This window comes from Oncorhynchus clarkii, chromosome 16 (assembly GCF_045791955.1).
Source record: "Oncorhynchus clarkii lewisi isolate Uvic-CL-2024 chromosome 16, UVic_Ocla_1.0, whole genome shotgun sequence".
Classification (NCBI taxonomy): Eukaryota; Metazoa; Chordata; class Actinopteri; order Salmoniformes; family Salmonidae; genus Oncorhynchus; species Oncorhynchus clarkii.
This window is the reverse complement of record NC_092162.1, coordinates 1122152-1139514: the sequence shown is the minus strand read 5'-3', so window position 1 is coordinate 1139514 and position 17363 is coordinate 1122152. Positions and strand designations below refer to the sequence as shown.

Below are 17363 nucleotides of genomic sequence, written 5' to 3'. Positions count from 1 at the left end.
TGCTGCAGAGCTGCCTAAATCATTGTACTTGTTTATCAAAGTAGATAAGGTATAGTTCCACAAACTGTCTCTATCCCTCTCTCTTGTTGTGTTGCGTACATTCTTCTCTCATAAGGTAAATGCACTCTGTTTCTAAACTAAATTAGCAGGTGTAAAAATGTATCCATCTCTGTCCAAACCAGAAAGAACCGTCACAATGGATTATGGTCATTGTAGTTAATTACCACGTTTCTGCCTGAACGAGGTTGAACATTATTTTACTTAATGAAAACTACAACTCCCTTCAGCCCAGCGTCCCACATGGTTCAACTACAAATCAGGTCAAGAACGAACGGTCAACTAGTTGTTTAATAACCAGGGAGAAAAAAATACATTTTGGTTAATCGCTCAGCACAAGATTAAACAGACCAGTCAACACACACACACAAACCAGTCAACACACACACAGCCTTTTCATGAGCCTCTGACCTACTCTGTTCCCATTTGGAAAGACATGATTGAGGTTTTAGTGAACTACCACTTGGCATCCACACCAGACCACAGCCACATCACAAGTAAATCCAGACTTCAAGTAGTCTAAACTAGTCTGTATAGCACTGATGATGTGGCACAGAAGAGACCTTCTATATTAACAGGCTGCACTAGTCTATAGTCCTCTAAACTAGTCTGTATAGCACTGATGATGTGGCACAGAAGAGACCTTCTATATTAACAGGCTGCACTAGTCTATAGTCCTCTAAACTAGTCTGTATAGCACTGATGATGTGGCACAGAAGAGACCTCCCATATTAACACACAGGCTAGACTCTTTGCCATACGGGCGGCAGGTAGCCTAGTGGTTAGAGCGTTGGGGCGGCAGGTAGCCTAGTGGTTAGAGCGTTGGGGCGGCAGGTAGCCTAGTGGTTAGAGCGTTGGGGCGGCAGGTAGCCTAGTGGTTAGAGCGTTGGGGCGGCAGGTAGCCTAGTGGTTAGAGCGTTGGGGCGGCAGGTAGCCTAGTGGTTAGAGCGTTGGTGCGGCAGGTAGCCTAGTGGTTAGAGCGTTGGTGCGGCAGGTAGCCTAGTGGTTAGAGCGTTGGTGCGGCAGGTAGCCTAGTGGTTAGAGCGTTGGGGCGGCAGGTAGCCTAGAGGTTAGAGCGTTGGGCCAGTAACCAAAATGTTGCTGGATCGAATTCCCGAACAGACAAGGTAAAAATTGTCATTGTAAATAAGAATTTGTTCTTAACTGACTTTCCTAGTTAAATAAAAGGTTAAATAAAAAACACAAACTAGACAGACTGAACCATCAGGCCTGTTATCAATCCATGTTTCTTTATAGAGAATTCTGCAGAAGCAACTTTCCCTTTCCCTGATGTGACTGAAGTAGCCAAACCGACGGGCCGTTCACCTAGGGGCAAACCGACGGGCCGTGCACCTAGGGGCAAACCGACGCGCCGTGCACCTAGGGGCAAGCCGACGGGCCGTGCACCTAGGGGCAAGCCGACGGGCCGTGCACCTAGGGGCAAGCCGACGGGCCGTGCACCTAGGGGCAAGCCGACGGGCCGTGCACCTAGGGGCAAGCCGACGGGCCGTGCACCTAGGGGCAAGCCGACGGGCCGTGCACCTAGGGGCAAGCCGACGGGCCGTGCACCTAGGGGCAAGCCGACGGGCCGTGCACCTAGGGGCAAGCCGACGGGCCGTGCACCTAGGGGCAAGACGACGGGCCGTGCACCTAGGGGCAAGACGACGGGCCGTGCACCTAGGGGCAAACCGACGGGCCGTGCACCTAGGGGCAAGCCGACGGGCCGTGCACCTAGGGGCAAGCCGACGGGCCGTGCACCTAGGGGCAAACCGACGGGCCGTGCACCTAGGGGCAAACCGACGGGCCGTGCACCTAGGGGCAAACCGACGGGCCGTGCACCTAGGGGCAAACCGACGGGCCGTGCACCTAGGGGCAAGACGACGGGCCGTGCACCTAGGGGCAAACCGACGGGCCGTGCACCTAGGGGCAAACCGACGGGCCGTGCACCTAGGGGCAAGACGACGGGCCGTTCACCTAGGGGCAAGCCGACGGGCCGTGCACCTAGGGGCAAACCGACGGGACGTTCACCTAGGGGCAAACCGACGGGCCGTTCACCTAGGGGCAAACCGACGGGCCGTGCACCTAGGGGCAAACCAACGGGCCGTTCACCTAGGGGCAAGACGAAACAGATGTTTCCCCACAAATGTTTTCCTCGATCAGCTTAATCCTGTGATGAACGATCACCATTCTTATACTCCTGAGTTGGTCTAATCTCCTTACCGGAAAAATCTACAAAGTAGACCATGTGGCTTACCGGACCCCAGTTAAGTAATGACCAGTGGTATAATGAATAGCAGCAAACATCCCATTAAGCCATTATACTACTGGTATCCATGTGCATTAGAGCCAATGTCTCTATATTAGGCTAGTATACTGCAGTAGGGATTTTCCACATCTACAGTAGTGTATTTCACATATTATTCATTGACAGAAACCTACTTTTAAAAAGTCATACAACAACAACAAAAACAATCAGGCTGCTAGTGCTGTAACGTAATCACACAAAAAGTATCTTGTGTCATATGAGTTGTGTTGTGGCCAGCTCTAGTCCGGGTCGTTAGCTTCGTAGTGCCCTGGACCAAAGCTACGCTGTGGCTTGCTACTGGACCTACCTGTAGCTCTGCTCCTTGTACTCGACAGTCCATGTACTTCTCCCAGGCAAAGGCCAGGTTAGCCAGGTGTGGATTGGCCATGTCCCCGGACTGTAGGTCTACTCCAGGCAGCAGAACAAGGTGCGGTTGGGGACAGTGACTGACTCACTCCTCATCGGAGGAAGTCAAATGCTAACCAGGGGCAGCTCAGTTTATCCTAGTGAGTCACACATAATCCATGAAGTCTGGCTGTAGCTAGAACAGATGGTTGAAACTGTCAGTGTTGCTTCTGTTTGTTGGTTCCTGCAGAAAACATCATAATAAAACAAGTGTTGACACTTTTGCAAACATCATCATCTTGTTGGGTGTAAACAACACTGTACTTGGTCATCTGCTAGCTAGCTATATGTTTAAACGAATATGTTGTCAATAAATGACAATTTTTTAAAAATAATTTCCACTCTTCTCACATCATAACTATTAACTATTAACATAGCAGGCGTTAAAGAAATGACTGAAACTAGATCCCCTACATACTGGTCTTGAGAAGAAAATGAACTGTTGAGGGAGATTCTCTTCTTCAACCACTCAACCAATCCAGTAAATGTAGAAGAGTTGAGAGGGAATGTCCACTTGTTAAACGGATACCTTAAATTTTTGTGTCTCTGTGTCCAGTATGAAATAAGTTAAGAGGTTGTTTTGGGAGCCAATGCTAACCAGCGATAGCGCAATGACTAAGTCTTTGGGTATCTGCTAGCATGCTAGTAGATACACATAGACTTCCATTCATTGCGATAACGCTATTTAGCATTGGCTCCCAAAACAACCTCTTAACTTATTTCATACTGGACACAGAGACATAAAATGGTATCCACGAGTTCATCTGACTCTGTGGAAGTAGATAAATGGCCACATTGCCAATTTGCCAAAATCTCAAAAGTATCCCTTTAACGTCCAAAAGCGAAAGTCGCATCGCAGGCTCTCTTGGGGACTACTGACGCGTTCAACACATCTGTGAACTCGGGAAAATACGAAGTCAAATCATAACGTCAGCGAACTTCAGGTCGAAAAGTCAGAGCCCTAGAATGAAGACCCTAAACCCCCCTTCCCCTCCGAGTTTCCAGTTGCTTTGAACGCACTGAAAGTCGGAGATCTCTCAGTTCCCTGTTGTTTTGAACGCGGCATACATCACAACAGACTGCATGGTAACCGCTGGCTAGTAGCTGTCAATAGTTGCTAGCCTTAGATAGCATATTAGCGACACAGCTAGCTACGCTAACTTATTGTGTCCGGCGCAAGCAGCAAATGGCACATTTCAAAATTAAAATCCTGGCCAGTGCTTACTGTTTGAAAATGAGATGGCTAGATAGTAGAATTGCGGGCTCCGGTGTTGGGAAAAAAGCCACAAGGACTCATTTGCCCGTAATAGACTGTCTCAGCTGTGTAGCTACTGCATTTGCTAGCTAGAGCTGTCAAACTGAAACGTCCCACATTTCCAACGACGCGTCTGCAGAACGAAACGATACCAAACCGTTCTAAAAAGCCTTTAGAAAGCTTCAAACGATCACTCTTTCACTTTTACAAGCGGCTGAAAATGGCAAGTCACGTTATCTAGTTATTCTCACATACTCGTTCGTCCCCAGGAGAGTATCCAGGATGCTTTCCAAGCGGTAAACTATCCACGGTATCATACCGAATAGACAAACGGAGGACGACAAAACCGCCACGGACCTGTGGGCTAGTCGCCATTGGATGAAAAAAAGAGGCTTTAACACCCGCCCCCTATCAATCAATCATGTTCTGTACGGACACGCTCTGACAGACCTGTCAATCATCTGACGTCATCAGTGTGTCCCCTCTGTGGGCGGGCTCTCTCTCTCTCTTACAGCACAGTTACAAAGGGGCACACGACGAGCAGACCATTTTCACGGGATGCAAGAGAGAGAACATTTGAATGTTTTTGAAGCAGTTTTATACGAGACAGGAATTTGCCCTGAATTCACCGAAAAATAAAATGTCCTACTACAAACACACGGTGCAATGGAGCCTTTTTTTTAATATACTGAGTTAGCTTTATAATAGGCCTTTACAGTGATGTTGGTTTTTCTTGTGTTGAGAAAAAAAACAGGATGCCTGGCAAGGATGTGGGCGGAGGCAAGCACCAGCCAGCGAGATCCTATTGGCACGTTCTGGCATTTATTTGCATATTGCCATTAGGGAACGCCTTACACTGGGAAGTGCGTGTGTGCAGTAACTCAACTTGCCCTGTCACTCCTGATCAACGCATTTTTTTTTTACTTTGGCAAAGAGTAAAGTCCACAACACGCAGTGCACTCTGTTTGTTACAGATTCTAGTTTTGTAAACAGAACATTGTATGGAGATCAAACGTTTCATAGGCCAAAATCCATCTTTCTCCCAGTCTTCTCCCACTGCAGGCCACAGGGCTTCCTCTCAGCACCATCAAATCAAATGATATTGCCCGCATACACATATTTAACAGATGTTATTGGTCCATGCACATATTTAGCAGATGTTATTGGTCCATACACATATTTAGCAGATGTTATTGGTCCATACACATATTTAACAGATGTTATTGGTCCATACACATGTTTAGCAGATGTTATTGGTCCATACACATATTTAACATATGTTATTGGTCCATACACATATTTAGCAGATGTTATTGGTCCATATTTATCAGATGTTATTGGTCCATATTTATCAGATGTTATTGGTCCATACACATATTTAACAGATGTTATTGGTCCATATTTATCAGATGTTATTGGTCCATATTTATCAGATGTTATTGGTCCATACACATATTTAACAGATGTTATTGGTCCATACACATATTTAACATATGTTATTGGTCCATACACATATTTAACAGATGTTATTGGTCCATACACATATTTAACAGATGTTATTGGTCCATACACATATTTAACAGATGTTATTGCGGGTGTAGCAAAATGCTTTTGTTTCTAGCTCCAATAGTGCAGTAATATCTAACAATACACAATACACACAAATCTAAAAGTAAAAGAAACATAGAAATAAGAAACTTAGAAATATTAGGAAGAGCAATATCAGTGTCCGGAGTACACATTACAGAGTCCGGAGTACACATTATAGAGTACGGAGTACACATTATAGAGTCCGGAGTACACATTATAGAGTCCGGAGTACACATTACAGAGTCCGGAGTACACATTATAGAGTCCGGAGTACACATTATAGAGTCCGGAGTACACATTATTGAGTCCGGAGAACACATTATAGAGTCCGGAGTACACATTATAGAGTCCGGAGTACACATTATAGAGTCCGGAGCACACATTATAGAGTCCGGAGTACACATTATAGAGTCCGGAGTACACATTATAGAGTACGGAGTACACATTACAGTGTAAATTATTCTCCAGACATTGCTCTTCCTAATATTTCCATATATCTTAATTCAATTTTTTTATTTCAATGTTTATATATATATAATAATAATATATTATATATATATAATATATATATATATATATATATATATATATATACATATATACACATATACACATATATACACACACACTACCATTTTTGAAAGAAAGGCACATTTTTTGTCCATTAAAATCACATCAAATTGATCAGAAATACAGTGTAGACATTGTTAATGTTGTAAATGACTGTTGTAGCTGAAAAAGGTGGATTTTTTATGGAATATCTACACAGGCGTACATAGGCCCATCATCAGCAACCATCACTTCTGTGTTCCAATGGAACGTTGTGTTAGCTAATCCAAGTTTATAATTTTAAAAGGCTAATTGGTAATTAAAAAACCCTTTTGCAATTATGTTAGCACTGCTGAAAACTGTTGTTCTGATTAAAGAAGCAATAAAACTGGCCTAATTGAGTATCTGGAGCATCAGCATTTGTGGGTTCGATTACAGGCTCAAAATGGCCAGAAACAAATAACTTTCTTCTGCAACTCATCAGTCTATTCTTGTTCGGAGAAATTAAGGCTATTCCATGTGAGAAATTGCCAAGAAACTGAAGATCAGGTAGAACACTGTGTACTACTCCCTTCACAGAACAGAGCAAACTGGCGCTAACCAGAATAGAAAGGGAGGCCCCGGTGCACAACTGAGCAAGAGGACAAGTATATTGGCGTGTCTAGTTTGAGAAACAGACGCCTCGCCTCACAAGTCCTCAACTGGCAGCTTCATTAAATAGTACCTGCAAAACATCTCGATGTCAACAGTGAAGAGGTGACTTCAAGGCAGAGTTCCTCTGTCCAGTGTCTGTGTTCTTTTGCCCATCTTAATCTTTTATTTTTATTGGCCAGTCTGAGATATGGCTTTTTCTTAGCAATTCTGTCACCCATTGACTTTTCCCACATTTTGAAAATGTATTGAATTGAGATTTGGCCTAGGAGTTAAGAAGTAAAACTGTGCTTAACAAGTCACATAATACATTGCCTGGACTCACTCCGTGTGCAATAATAGGGTTTAACATGATTTTTGAATGACTACCTCATCTCTGTACCCTACAATTATCTGTAAGGTCTCTCAGTCGAGCAGTGAATTTCAAACACAGATTCAACCAGGGAGGTTTTCCAATGCCTCACAAAGAAGGGCACCTATTGGTAGATGGGTAAAAAAACAAGCAGACATTGAATATCCCTTTGAGCATGGTGAAGTTATTAATTACACTTCAGATGGTGTATAAATGCATCCAGTCACTACAAAGATACAGGCGTCCTTCCTAACTCAGTTGCCGGAGAGGAAGGAAACCGCTCAGGGATTTCACCATGAGGCCAATGGTGACTTTATAACAGTTACAGAGTTTAATGGCTGTGATAGGAGAAAACTGAGGATGGATCAACAACATTGTAGTTACTCCACAATACTAACCTAATTGACAGTGAAAAGAAGGAAGCCTGTACAGAATAAAAATATTCCAAAACATGCATCCTGTTTGCAACAAGGCACTAAAGTAATACTGCAAAAAATGTGACAAAGCTATTCACTTTTTGTCCTGAATACAAAGTATTATGTTTGAGGTAAATCCAATACAACACATTACTGAGTATCACTCTTCATATTTTCAAGCATAGTGGTGGCTGCATCATGTTATGGGTATGCTTGTAATCATTAAGGACTTTGGGAGTTTTTCAGGATAAAAAATAAACAGAATGGAGCTAAACACAGGCAACGTCCTAGAGGAAAACCTGGTTCAGTCTTCTTTCCATCAGACACTGAGATTAATTCACCTTTCAGCAGGACTAAAACTTAAACACAAGGCCAAATATACACTGGAGTTGCTTACCAGGAAGGATGACAGTGGATGTTCCTGAGTGGCAGAGTTACAGTTTTCACTCAAATCTACTTGAAAATCTATGGCAAGACCTGAAAAGGGTTGTCTAGCAATGATCAACAACCAATTTGACAGAGCTTGAAGATGTTGTACAATACAGGTGTGGAGCTCTCTAAGAGCCATACCCCAAAAGACTCACAGCTAAAACCGCTGCCGAAGGTGCTTCTACAAAGTATAGTCTCAATGGTGTAAATACTTATGTAAATGAAGTATTGCTGTATTTCGTAATTTGCAAAAATTTACTGAAAACATGTTTTGCCTTTGTTATTATGGGGTATTGTGTGGAGATGGGTGAGAAAAAAAATATTGAATCAATATTGAATTCAAGCTGTAACACAACAAAATGTGGAATTCCTCAAAAGGTATGAAATCTTTCTGAAGGTACTTTAGGCTACGTCCCAAACAGCGTCCTAGATGTCATCTTATTCCCTTTGTAGTGCACTCATTTTGACCAGGACCCATAGAGCTCTAATTCAAAGTAGTTCACTAAACAGTGAATAGGTGCTATTTGGGAGGCACTCTTAAGGACAGGACGGGACGGCCTCCGTATCAGTTGGAAATACCTGTGTTCCGTTTCGTCAACAACGAGATGACGGACTAACTGTTCTAGTTGTTTGTTTCTAGGCGGCATCTAGGCTAAATGACGTTGTTGTTTCTGACGTAGGCCTATGTCATGTCATTTGAATTACCATAAATGCGTAGCCTACTCTACACATAACGTGAATCATTTAAATTGCATCAACATTTCTATGTGAATAGACAATATCGATTAAGTGTGTATTGGTATGAAGTTGGGATAGTTATCTTTCGAAAATGATATTATGTCAACCTTTGTAACATGAGTTCACTAACACTCGATAATATAACAACATTCACGTCGATGTATGAATCGCGTTGGAAACTAAGTCAACACCGTCATCTAGTGGTGTATTATAGCTGAACACACATTGACCCGTTGTAATACATGACTGTATCCGGCTGACGCCAGGGGGCGCCATAACTCCACGTAGAAGAAGGAGCCCTTGAAGAAAGGAGCCCGTTTTGCTTCCACACCTCTGTGAAATGTAGATGTATGGAACGTCTTTGTATTTAAAAGTCTTTGTAAGTTATGTAGCTTTTTGTACCACCAAAACAAAAACATCTCACACATCTGTAAAAAAACAACAACATATTTTTATTGGATAGCTGCACAGGATGTACAGTAAACTCCTGTCTGCCACCCCAGCAGTGAATACAGTCGACTCTGTAACATACTTCAGTATGGTGTTTAAATGGGGGATGTGGGGGTGATCTGATGCCACACATTTCACAGAGCAAGGAGGGGAGTCGTAACAAGCTAAGATTTATTTTGACCAACAGTTGCCCTGATAGAATACTAACACACACAAAAAATACATTTTGGGGATGTGGGGGTGATCTGATGCCACACATTTCACAGAGCAAGGAGGGGAGTCGTAACAAGCTAAGATTTATTTTGACCAACAGTTGCCTTGATAGAATAATACTAACACACACAAAAAAAAAACATTTTTCTTGAAATACTCTTAACAGCTCCATAGAACAATGTATTTATACTTCAAAGGTATTTATTTACAATTCTAAATAAAAATGTATGTGACTTTATAACAGGATTAATAAAAAAAACTGCCTGGGATAAAAAGATCAAATTGTTTCAGTGGCGATGTTCAGAACAGCTACAGTCTAGATATAAATATCATCTACAGAAAGGGCTCTAACCCTGATGATTTAACTGATAATCTTTTGGCTACACTCGTAAAGGCTGCCAGCCTACCCCATTATGACATCATTGACATGAACGATGAGACCCGTTCTATGGTTTATATTTCTACGTTAGAGACTAGCAGCATCTAACTCCCCAGGGCACCAGAGAGAAGACATTAGGCTATCTACCTATGGGTACGTTCTCGGCCCGACTACATCGTATTCTCTGTTGCATTGTATCAACCAACGGTTGCATGCTACATCACGGACTGCGAGGCCAAACACCAGTTTGTTATATTACATCCGATTGCTGGTATATAAAGGGCTTTATAAAGTCAATGTTATTGATTGATTGGTTGGTTGATATATCAAATGATGTGCTTAGCAGATAAACTGTATGTTAATTAAACAGACATCCAGGTGTTGTGAGATCTGGCAGGCGTCTACAATGTAGTCAGCCTGGAATCAAATCAAGTCCAATTCCACTTGTCACATGCTTGGTAGACTAACAGGTGTAGACTAACAGTGAAATGCTTTCTTTACGGTCCTTTTACAAAAATGCAGAGTTACAGATAAGATCAAATACACATGATGTAGCCATTATTTCTGAGTGCCCTGTCTGTCTCATCACCTCAATACCTACCCCCCTCCTTCTCCACCTCAAAACCTGGCCCCCTCTTCTCCACTTCAAAACCTGCCCCCCCCCCCCCCCCCCCCCCCCCCGCCTCTTCAAAACCTACCCCCCCCTTCTCCACTTCAAAACCTGGCCCCCCTCCTTCTCCACTTCAATACCTGCCCCCCTCCTTCTCCACTTCAATACCTGTCCCCCTCTCTCTCCACCTCAAAACCTGCTCCCCTCGCTCTCCACACAGCTGACACCCAGTGCATTGTTGGGACACAGACAGGAGCGACCTCTGGGTGTGGCCAAACATAGATGTGTGCATCCTCCGTTGTTCACGGCACAGTAGTTTTTACCTGGTGGGAAGAAAGAAAACAGACATTAGTTAACGCTCCGTGTTAATACTGATCCCTCCCACGTTAAGCCCTGTGGAAGACTAGCGTCCTGTCCAAGAGTTGTAAAAGCCTCACGCAGAAACAAGTTCCCGCCACATGGGCTGTTCTGGTTCAGACAGAGAAGGTGACCCGCTGGACACAGTGGTCAGTTCACTAACAAGAATTTAAAGTGACATCAACAGAAATATAACCAGCCCGTCGGTGGAAATGTTGGGTGGAAATAAAGATACCAAACATTCCTTTACGTTGGTGACTTTCCAATCAGTTCTCCACGTTGATCCAATGTTTGTGCCCAGCGGGTTACAGCGGGTTACTGACGCAGACCAGGAAACTGACGCAGACCAGGAAACTGACGCTAACTGAGGACAACAGCAGATATTCAGGATGTTCCTTGGGTAATACTATCTAGCTTGTATCCACCCCTCCCTTCACACAGTAACATTTAGTCTCCCTACTAGCCCTACTCTCCTTCTCTCTATGGTACCATAGAGATGTGGGTTATATAGTTCTACTGCTGACAGTGGTACCATAGAGATGTGGGTTATATAGTTCTACTGCTGACAGTGGTACCATGGAGATGTGGGTTATATAGTTCTACTGCTGACAGTGGTACCATAGAGATGTGGGTTATATAGTTCTACTGCTGACAGTGGTACCATGGAGATGTGGGTTATATAGTTCTACTGCTGACAGTGGTACCATAGAGATGTGGGTTATATAGTTCTACTGCTGACAGTGGTACCATAGAGATGTGGGTTATATAGTTCTACTGCTGACAGTGGTACCATGGAGATGTGGGTTATATAGTTCTACTGCTGACAGTGGTACCATAGAGATGTGGGTTATATAGTTCTACTGCTGACAGTGGTACCATAGAGATGTGGGTTATATAGTTCTACTGCTGACAGTGGTACCATAGAGATGTGGGTTATATAGTTCTACTGCTGACAGTGGTACCATAGAGATGTGGGTTATATAGTTCTACTGCTGACAGTGGTACCATAGAGATTTGGGTTATATAGTTCTACTGCTGACAGTGGTACCATAGAGATGTGGGTTATATAGTTCTACTGCTGACAGTGGTACCATAGAGATGTGGGTTATATAGTTCTACTGCTGACAGTGGTACCATGGAGATGTGGGTTATATAGTTCTACTGCTGACAGTGGTACCATGGAGATGTGGGTTATATAGTTCTACTGCTGACAGTGGTACCATAGAGATGTGGGTTATATAGTTCTACTGCTGACAGTGGTACCATAGAGATGTGGGTTATATAGTTCTACTGCTGACAGTGGTACCATAGAGATGTGGGTTATATAGTTCTACTGCTGACAGTGGTACCATAGAGATGTGGGTTATATCGTTCTACTGCTGACAGTGGTACCATAGAGATGTGGGTTATATAGTTCTACTGCTGACAGTGGTACCATAGAGATGTGGGTTATATAGTTCTACTGCTGACAGTGGTACCATGGAGATGTGGGTTATATTGTTCTACTGCTGACAGTGGTACCATAGAGATGTGGGTTATATAGTTCTACTGCTGACAGTGGTACCATAGAGATGTGGGTTATATTGTTCTACTGCTGACAGTGGTACCATAGAGATGTGGGTTATATAGTTCTACTGCTGACAGTGGTACCATAGAGATGTGGGTTATATAGTTCTACTGCTGACAGTGGTACCATGGAGATGTGGGTTATATAGTTCTACTGCTGACAGTGGTACCATAGAGATGTGGGTTATATAGTTCTACTGCTGACAGTGGTACCATAGAGATGTGGGTTATATAGTTCTACTGCTGACAGTGGTACCATAGAGATGTGGGTTATATTGTTCTACTGCTGACAGTGGTACCATAGAGATGTGGGTTATATAGTTCTACTGCTGACAGTGGTACCATAGAGATGTGGGTTATATAGTTCTACTGCTGACAGTGGTACCATGGAGATGTGGGTTATATTGTTCTACTGCTGACAGTGGTACCATGGAGATGTGGGTTATATTGTTCTACTGCTGACAGTGGTATCATAGAGATGTGGGTTATATAGTTCTACTGCTGACAGTGGTACCATAGAGATGTGGGTTATATAGTTCTACTGCTGACAGTGGTACCATAGAGATGTGGGTTATATAGTTCTACTGCTGACAGTGGTACCATAGAGATGTGGGTTATATAGTTCTACTGCTGACAGTGGTACCATGGAGATGTGGGTTATATAGTTCTACTGCTGACAGTGGTACCATAGAGATGTGGGTTATATAGTTCTACTGCTGACAGTGGTACCATAGAGATGTGGGTTATATAGTTCTACTGCTGACAGTGGTACCATGGAGATGTGGGTTATATAGTTCTACTGCTGACAGTGGTACCATGGAGATGTGGGTTATATAGTTCTACTGCTGACAGTGGTACCATAGAGATGTGGGTTATATAGTTCTACTGCTGACAGTGGTACCATAGAGATGTGGGTTATATAGTTCTACTGCTGACAGTGGTACCATAGAGATGTGGGTTATATAGTTCTACTGCTGACAGTGGTACCATGGAGATGTGGGTTATATAGTTCTACTGCTGACAGTGGTACCATAGAGATGTGGGTTATATAGTTCTACTGCTGACAGTGGTACCATAGAGATGTGGGTTATATAGTTCTACTGCTGACAGTGGTACCATAGAGATGTGGGTTATATAGTTCTACTGCTGACAGTGGTACCATAGAGATGTGGGTTATATTGTTCTACTGCTGACAGTGGTACCATAGAGATGTGGGTTATATAGTTCTACTGCTGACAGTGGTACCATAGAGATGTGGGTTATATAGTTCTACTGCTGACAGTGGTACCATAGAGATGTGGGTTATATAGTTCTACTGCTGACAGTGGTACCATAGAGATGTGGGTTATATAGTTCTACTGCTGACAGTGGTACCATAGAGATGTGGGTTATATAGTTCTACTGCTGACAGTGGTACCATGGAGATGTGGGTTATATAGTTCTACTGCTGACAGTGGTACCATAGAGATGTGGGTTATATAGTTCTACTGCTGACAGTGGTACCATAGAGGTGTGGGTTATATAGTTCTACTGCTGACAGTGGTACCATAGAGATGTGGGTTATATAGTTCTACTGCTGACAGTGGTACCATAGAGATGTGGGTTATATAGTTCTACTGCTGACAGTGGTACCATGGAGATGTGGGTTATATAGTTCTACTGCTGACAGTGGTACCATAGAGATGTGGGTTATATAGTTCTACTGCTGACAGTGGTACCATAGAGATGTGGGTTATATAGTTCTACTGCTGACAGTGGTACCATAGAGATGTGGGTTATATAGTTCTACTGCTGACAGTGGTACCATAGAGATGTGGGTTATATAGTTCTACTGCTGACAGTGGTACCATAGAGATGTGGGTTATATAGTTCTACTGCTGACAGTGGTACCATGGAGATGTGGGTTATATAGTTCTACTGCTGACAGTGGTACCATAGAGATGTGGGTTATATAGTTCTACTGCTGACAGTGGTACCATAGAGATGTGGGTTATATAGTTCTACTGCTGACAGTGGTACCATAGAGATGTGGGTTATATAGTTCTACTGCTGACAGTGGTACCATAGAGATGTGGGTTATATAGTTCTACTGCTGACAGTGGTACCATAGAGATGTGGGTTATATTGTTCTACTGCTGACAGTGGTACCATAGAGATGTGGGTTATATAGTTCTACTGCTGACAGTGGTACCATAGAGATGTGGGTTATATTGTTCTACTGCTGACAGTGGTACCATAGAGATGTGGGTTATATAGTTCTACTGCTGACAGTGGTACCATAGAGATGTGGGTTATATAGTTCTACTGCTGACAGTGGTACCATAGAGATGTGGGTTATATAGTTCTACTGCTGACAGTGGTACCATGGAGATGTGGGTTATATAGTTCTACTGCTGACAGTGGTACCATAGAGATGTGGGTTATATAGTTCTACTGCTGACAGTGGTATCATAGAGATGTGGGTTATATTGTTCTACTGCTGACAGTGGTACCATAGAGATGTGGGTTATATAGTTCTACTGCTGACAGTGGTACCATAGAGATGTGGGTTATATAGTTCTACTGCTGACAGTGGTACCATGGAGATGTGGGTTATATAGTTATACTGCTGACAGTGGTACCATAGAGATGTGGGTTATATAGTTCTACTGCTGACAGTGGTACCATGGAGATGTGGGTTATATAGTTATACTGCTGACAGTGGTACCATAGAGATGTGGGTTATATAGTTCTACTGCTGACAGTGGTACCATGGAGATGTGGGTTATATAGTTCTACTGCTGACAGTGGTACCATGGAGATGTGGGTTATATAGTTCTACTGCTGACAGTGGTACCATAGAGATGTGGGTTATATAGTTCTACTGCTGACAGTGGTACCATAGAGATGTGGGTTATATAGTTCTACTGCTGACAGTGGTACCATAGAGATGTGGGTTATATAGTTCTACTGCTGACAGTGGTACCATGGAGATGTGGGTTATATAGTTCTACTGCTGACAGTGGTACCACAGGGAGATAGGAATGTGAAGTGGAGCCCCAGATTCACAGTGAAGTGGACAGGGAATATATAACTTGAAAAAACACCATCTATAACCAGTTTCATTAAAACAGTATGACCATGATAAATACAACAGTACATGATCAAGATAATTAATTCATTAATTAACCGGAAGGTTGCAAGTTCAAATCCCCGAGCTGACAAGGTACAAATCTGTCGTTCTGCCCCTGAACAGGCAGTTAACCCACTGTTCCTAGGCCGTCATTGAAAATAAGAATTTGTTCTTAACTGACTTACCTAGTTAAATAAAGGAAAAAAATAAAAATAAAAAATATGACCAAGATAATTAAAACAGTATATGACCAAGATAGATTAGTATGACCATGACATTTAATACAATATGACCAAGATAATTAAAACAGTATATGACCAAGATAATTAAAACAGTATGACCAAGATAATTAAAACAGTATGACCAATATAATTTAAAAAGTATTTGACCATGATAGATAAAACCGTATATGACCAAGATAATTAAAACAGTATGATCAAGATAATGAAAACAGTATATGACCAAGATAATTAAAACAGTATATGGCCCTGTCCGGGGGTGTCATCGGATTGGGCCACAGTGTCTCCTGACCCCTCCTGTCTCAGCCTCCAGTATTTATGCTGCAGTAGTGTATGTGTCGGGGGGCTAGGGTCAGTTTGTTATATCTGGAGTATTTCTCCTGTCCTATCCGGTGTCCTGTGTGAATTTAAGTGTCCTCTCTCTAATTCTCTCTTTCTCTCTTTCTTTCTCTCTCTCGGAGGACCTGAGCCCTAGGACCATGCCTCAGGACTACCTGACATGATGACTCCTTGCTGTCCCCAGTCCACCTGGCCGTGCTGCTGCTCCAGTTTCAACTGTTCTGCCTGTGATTATTATTATTTGACCATGCTGGTAATTTATGAACATTTGAACATCTTGGCCATGTTCTGTTATGATCTCCACCTGGCACAGCCAGAAGAGGACTGGCCACCCCACATAGCCTGGTTCCTCTCTAGGTTTCTTCCTAGGTTTTGGCCTTTCTAGGGAGTTTTTCCTAGCCACCGTGCTTCTACACCTGCATTGCTTGCTGTTTGGGGTTTTAGGCTGGGTTTCTGTACAGCACTTTGAGATACCAGCTGATGTACGAAGGGCTATATAAATATATTTTATTTGATATGAACAAGATAATTAAAACAGTATGACCAAGATCTTTAAAACAGTATATGACCAAGATCATTAAAACAGTATATGACCAAGTTCAGTATATAACCAAGATCATTAACACAGTATGGCCAAGATAATGAAAGCAGTATGACCAAGATAATTAAAACAGTATATGACCAAGATAATTAAAACAGTATATGACCAAGATAATTAAAACAGTATGACCAAGTTAATTAAAACATTATGACCAAGATAATTAAAACAGTATGACCAAGATAAATACAACAGTATATGACCAAGTTAATTAAAACAGTATGACCAAGTTAATTAAAACAGTATATGACCAAGATAATTAAAACATTATGACCAAGTTAATTAAAACAGTATATGACCAAGATAATTAAAACAGTATGACCAAGATAATTAAAACAGTATGACCAAGTTAATTAAAACAGTATGACCAAGTTAATTAAAACAGTATGACCAAGATAATTAAAACAGTATATGACCAAGATAATTAAAACAGTATATGACCAAGATAATTAACAGTTGAGAACAAGTTCTCATTTGCAACTGCGACCTGGCCAAGATAAAGCATAGCAATTCGACACACAACAACACATGGAGTTACAGTACATATGGAATAAACAAACATACAGTCAATTATACAGTAGAACAAAAGAAAACAAAAAGTCTATATACAGTGAGTGCAAATGAGGTAAGTTAAGGAAATAAATAGGCCATGGTGGCGAAGTAATTACAATATAGCAATTAAACACTGGAATGGTAGATGTACAGAAGATGAATGTGCAAGTAGAGATACTGGGGTGCAAGATAAATAAATAA

At 42.3% G+C, this 17363-nt stretch overlaps 2 protein-coding genes across 2 annotated transcripts in view; both read right to left on the bottom strand.

Moving 5' to 3' along the window:
• Window positions 1-4361, bottom strand: part of LOC139367856 (lysosomal trafficking regulator) — a 231284-nt gene extending 226923 nt beyond the window's left edge. Inside the window, exons 1-2 of the mRNA XM_071106189.1 lie at window positions 4278-4361; window positions 2670-2951 (exon numbers count right to left, since the gene is read on the bottom strand). Coding sequence (XP_070962290.1) covers window positions 2670-2750 — 81 coding nt within the window. The 5' untranslated portion in view covers window positions 2751-2951; window positions 4278-4361. The remainder of the gene's footprint in view (window positions 1-2669; window positions 2952-4277) is intronic.
• A 4817-nt stretch (window positions 4362-9178) lies between these two features.
• The window catches only part of LOC139367855 (nidogen 1a), a 74705-nt gene continuing 66520 nt past the window's right edge, over window positions 9179-17363 (bottom strand). Inside the window, exon 22 of the mRNA XM_071106188.1 lies at window positions 9179-10722. Within this exon, the coding sequence (XP_070962289.1) occupies window positions 10589-10722 (134 nt within the window). The 3' untranslated portion in view covers window positions 9179-10588. The remainder of the gene's footprint in view (window positions 10723-17363) is intronic.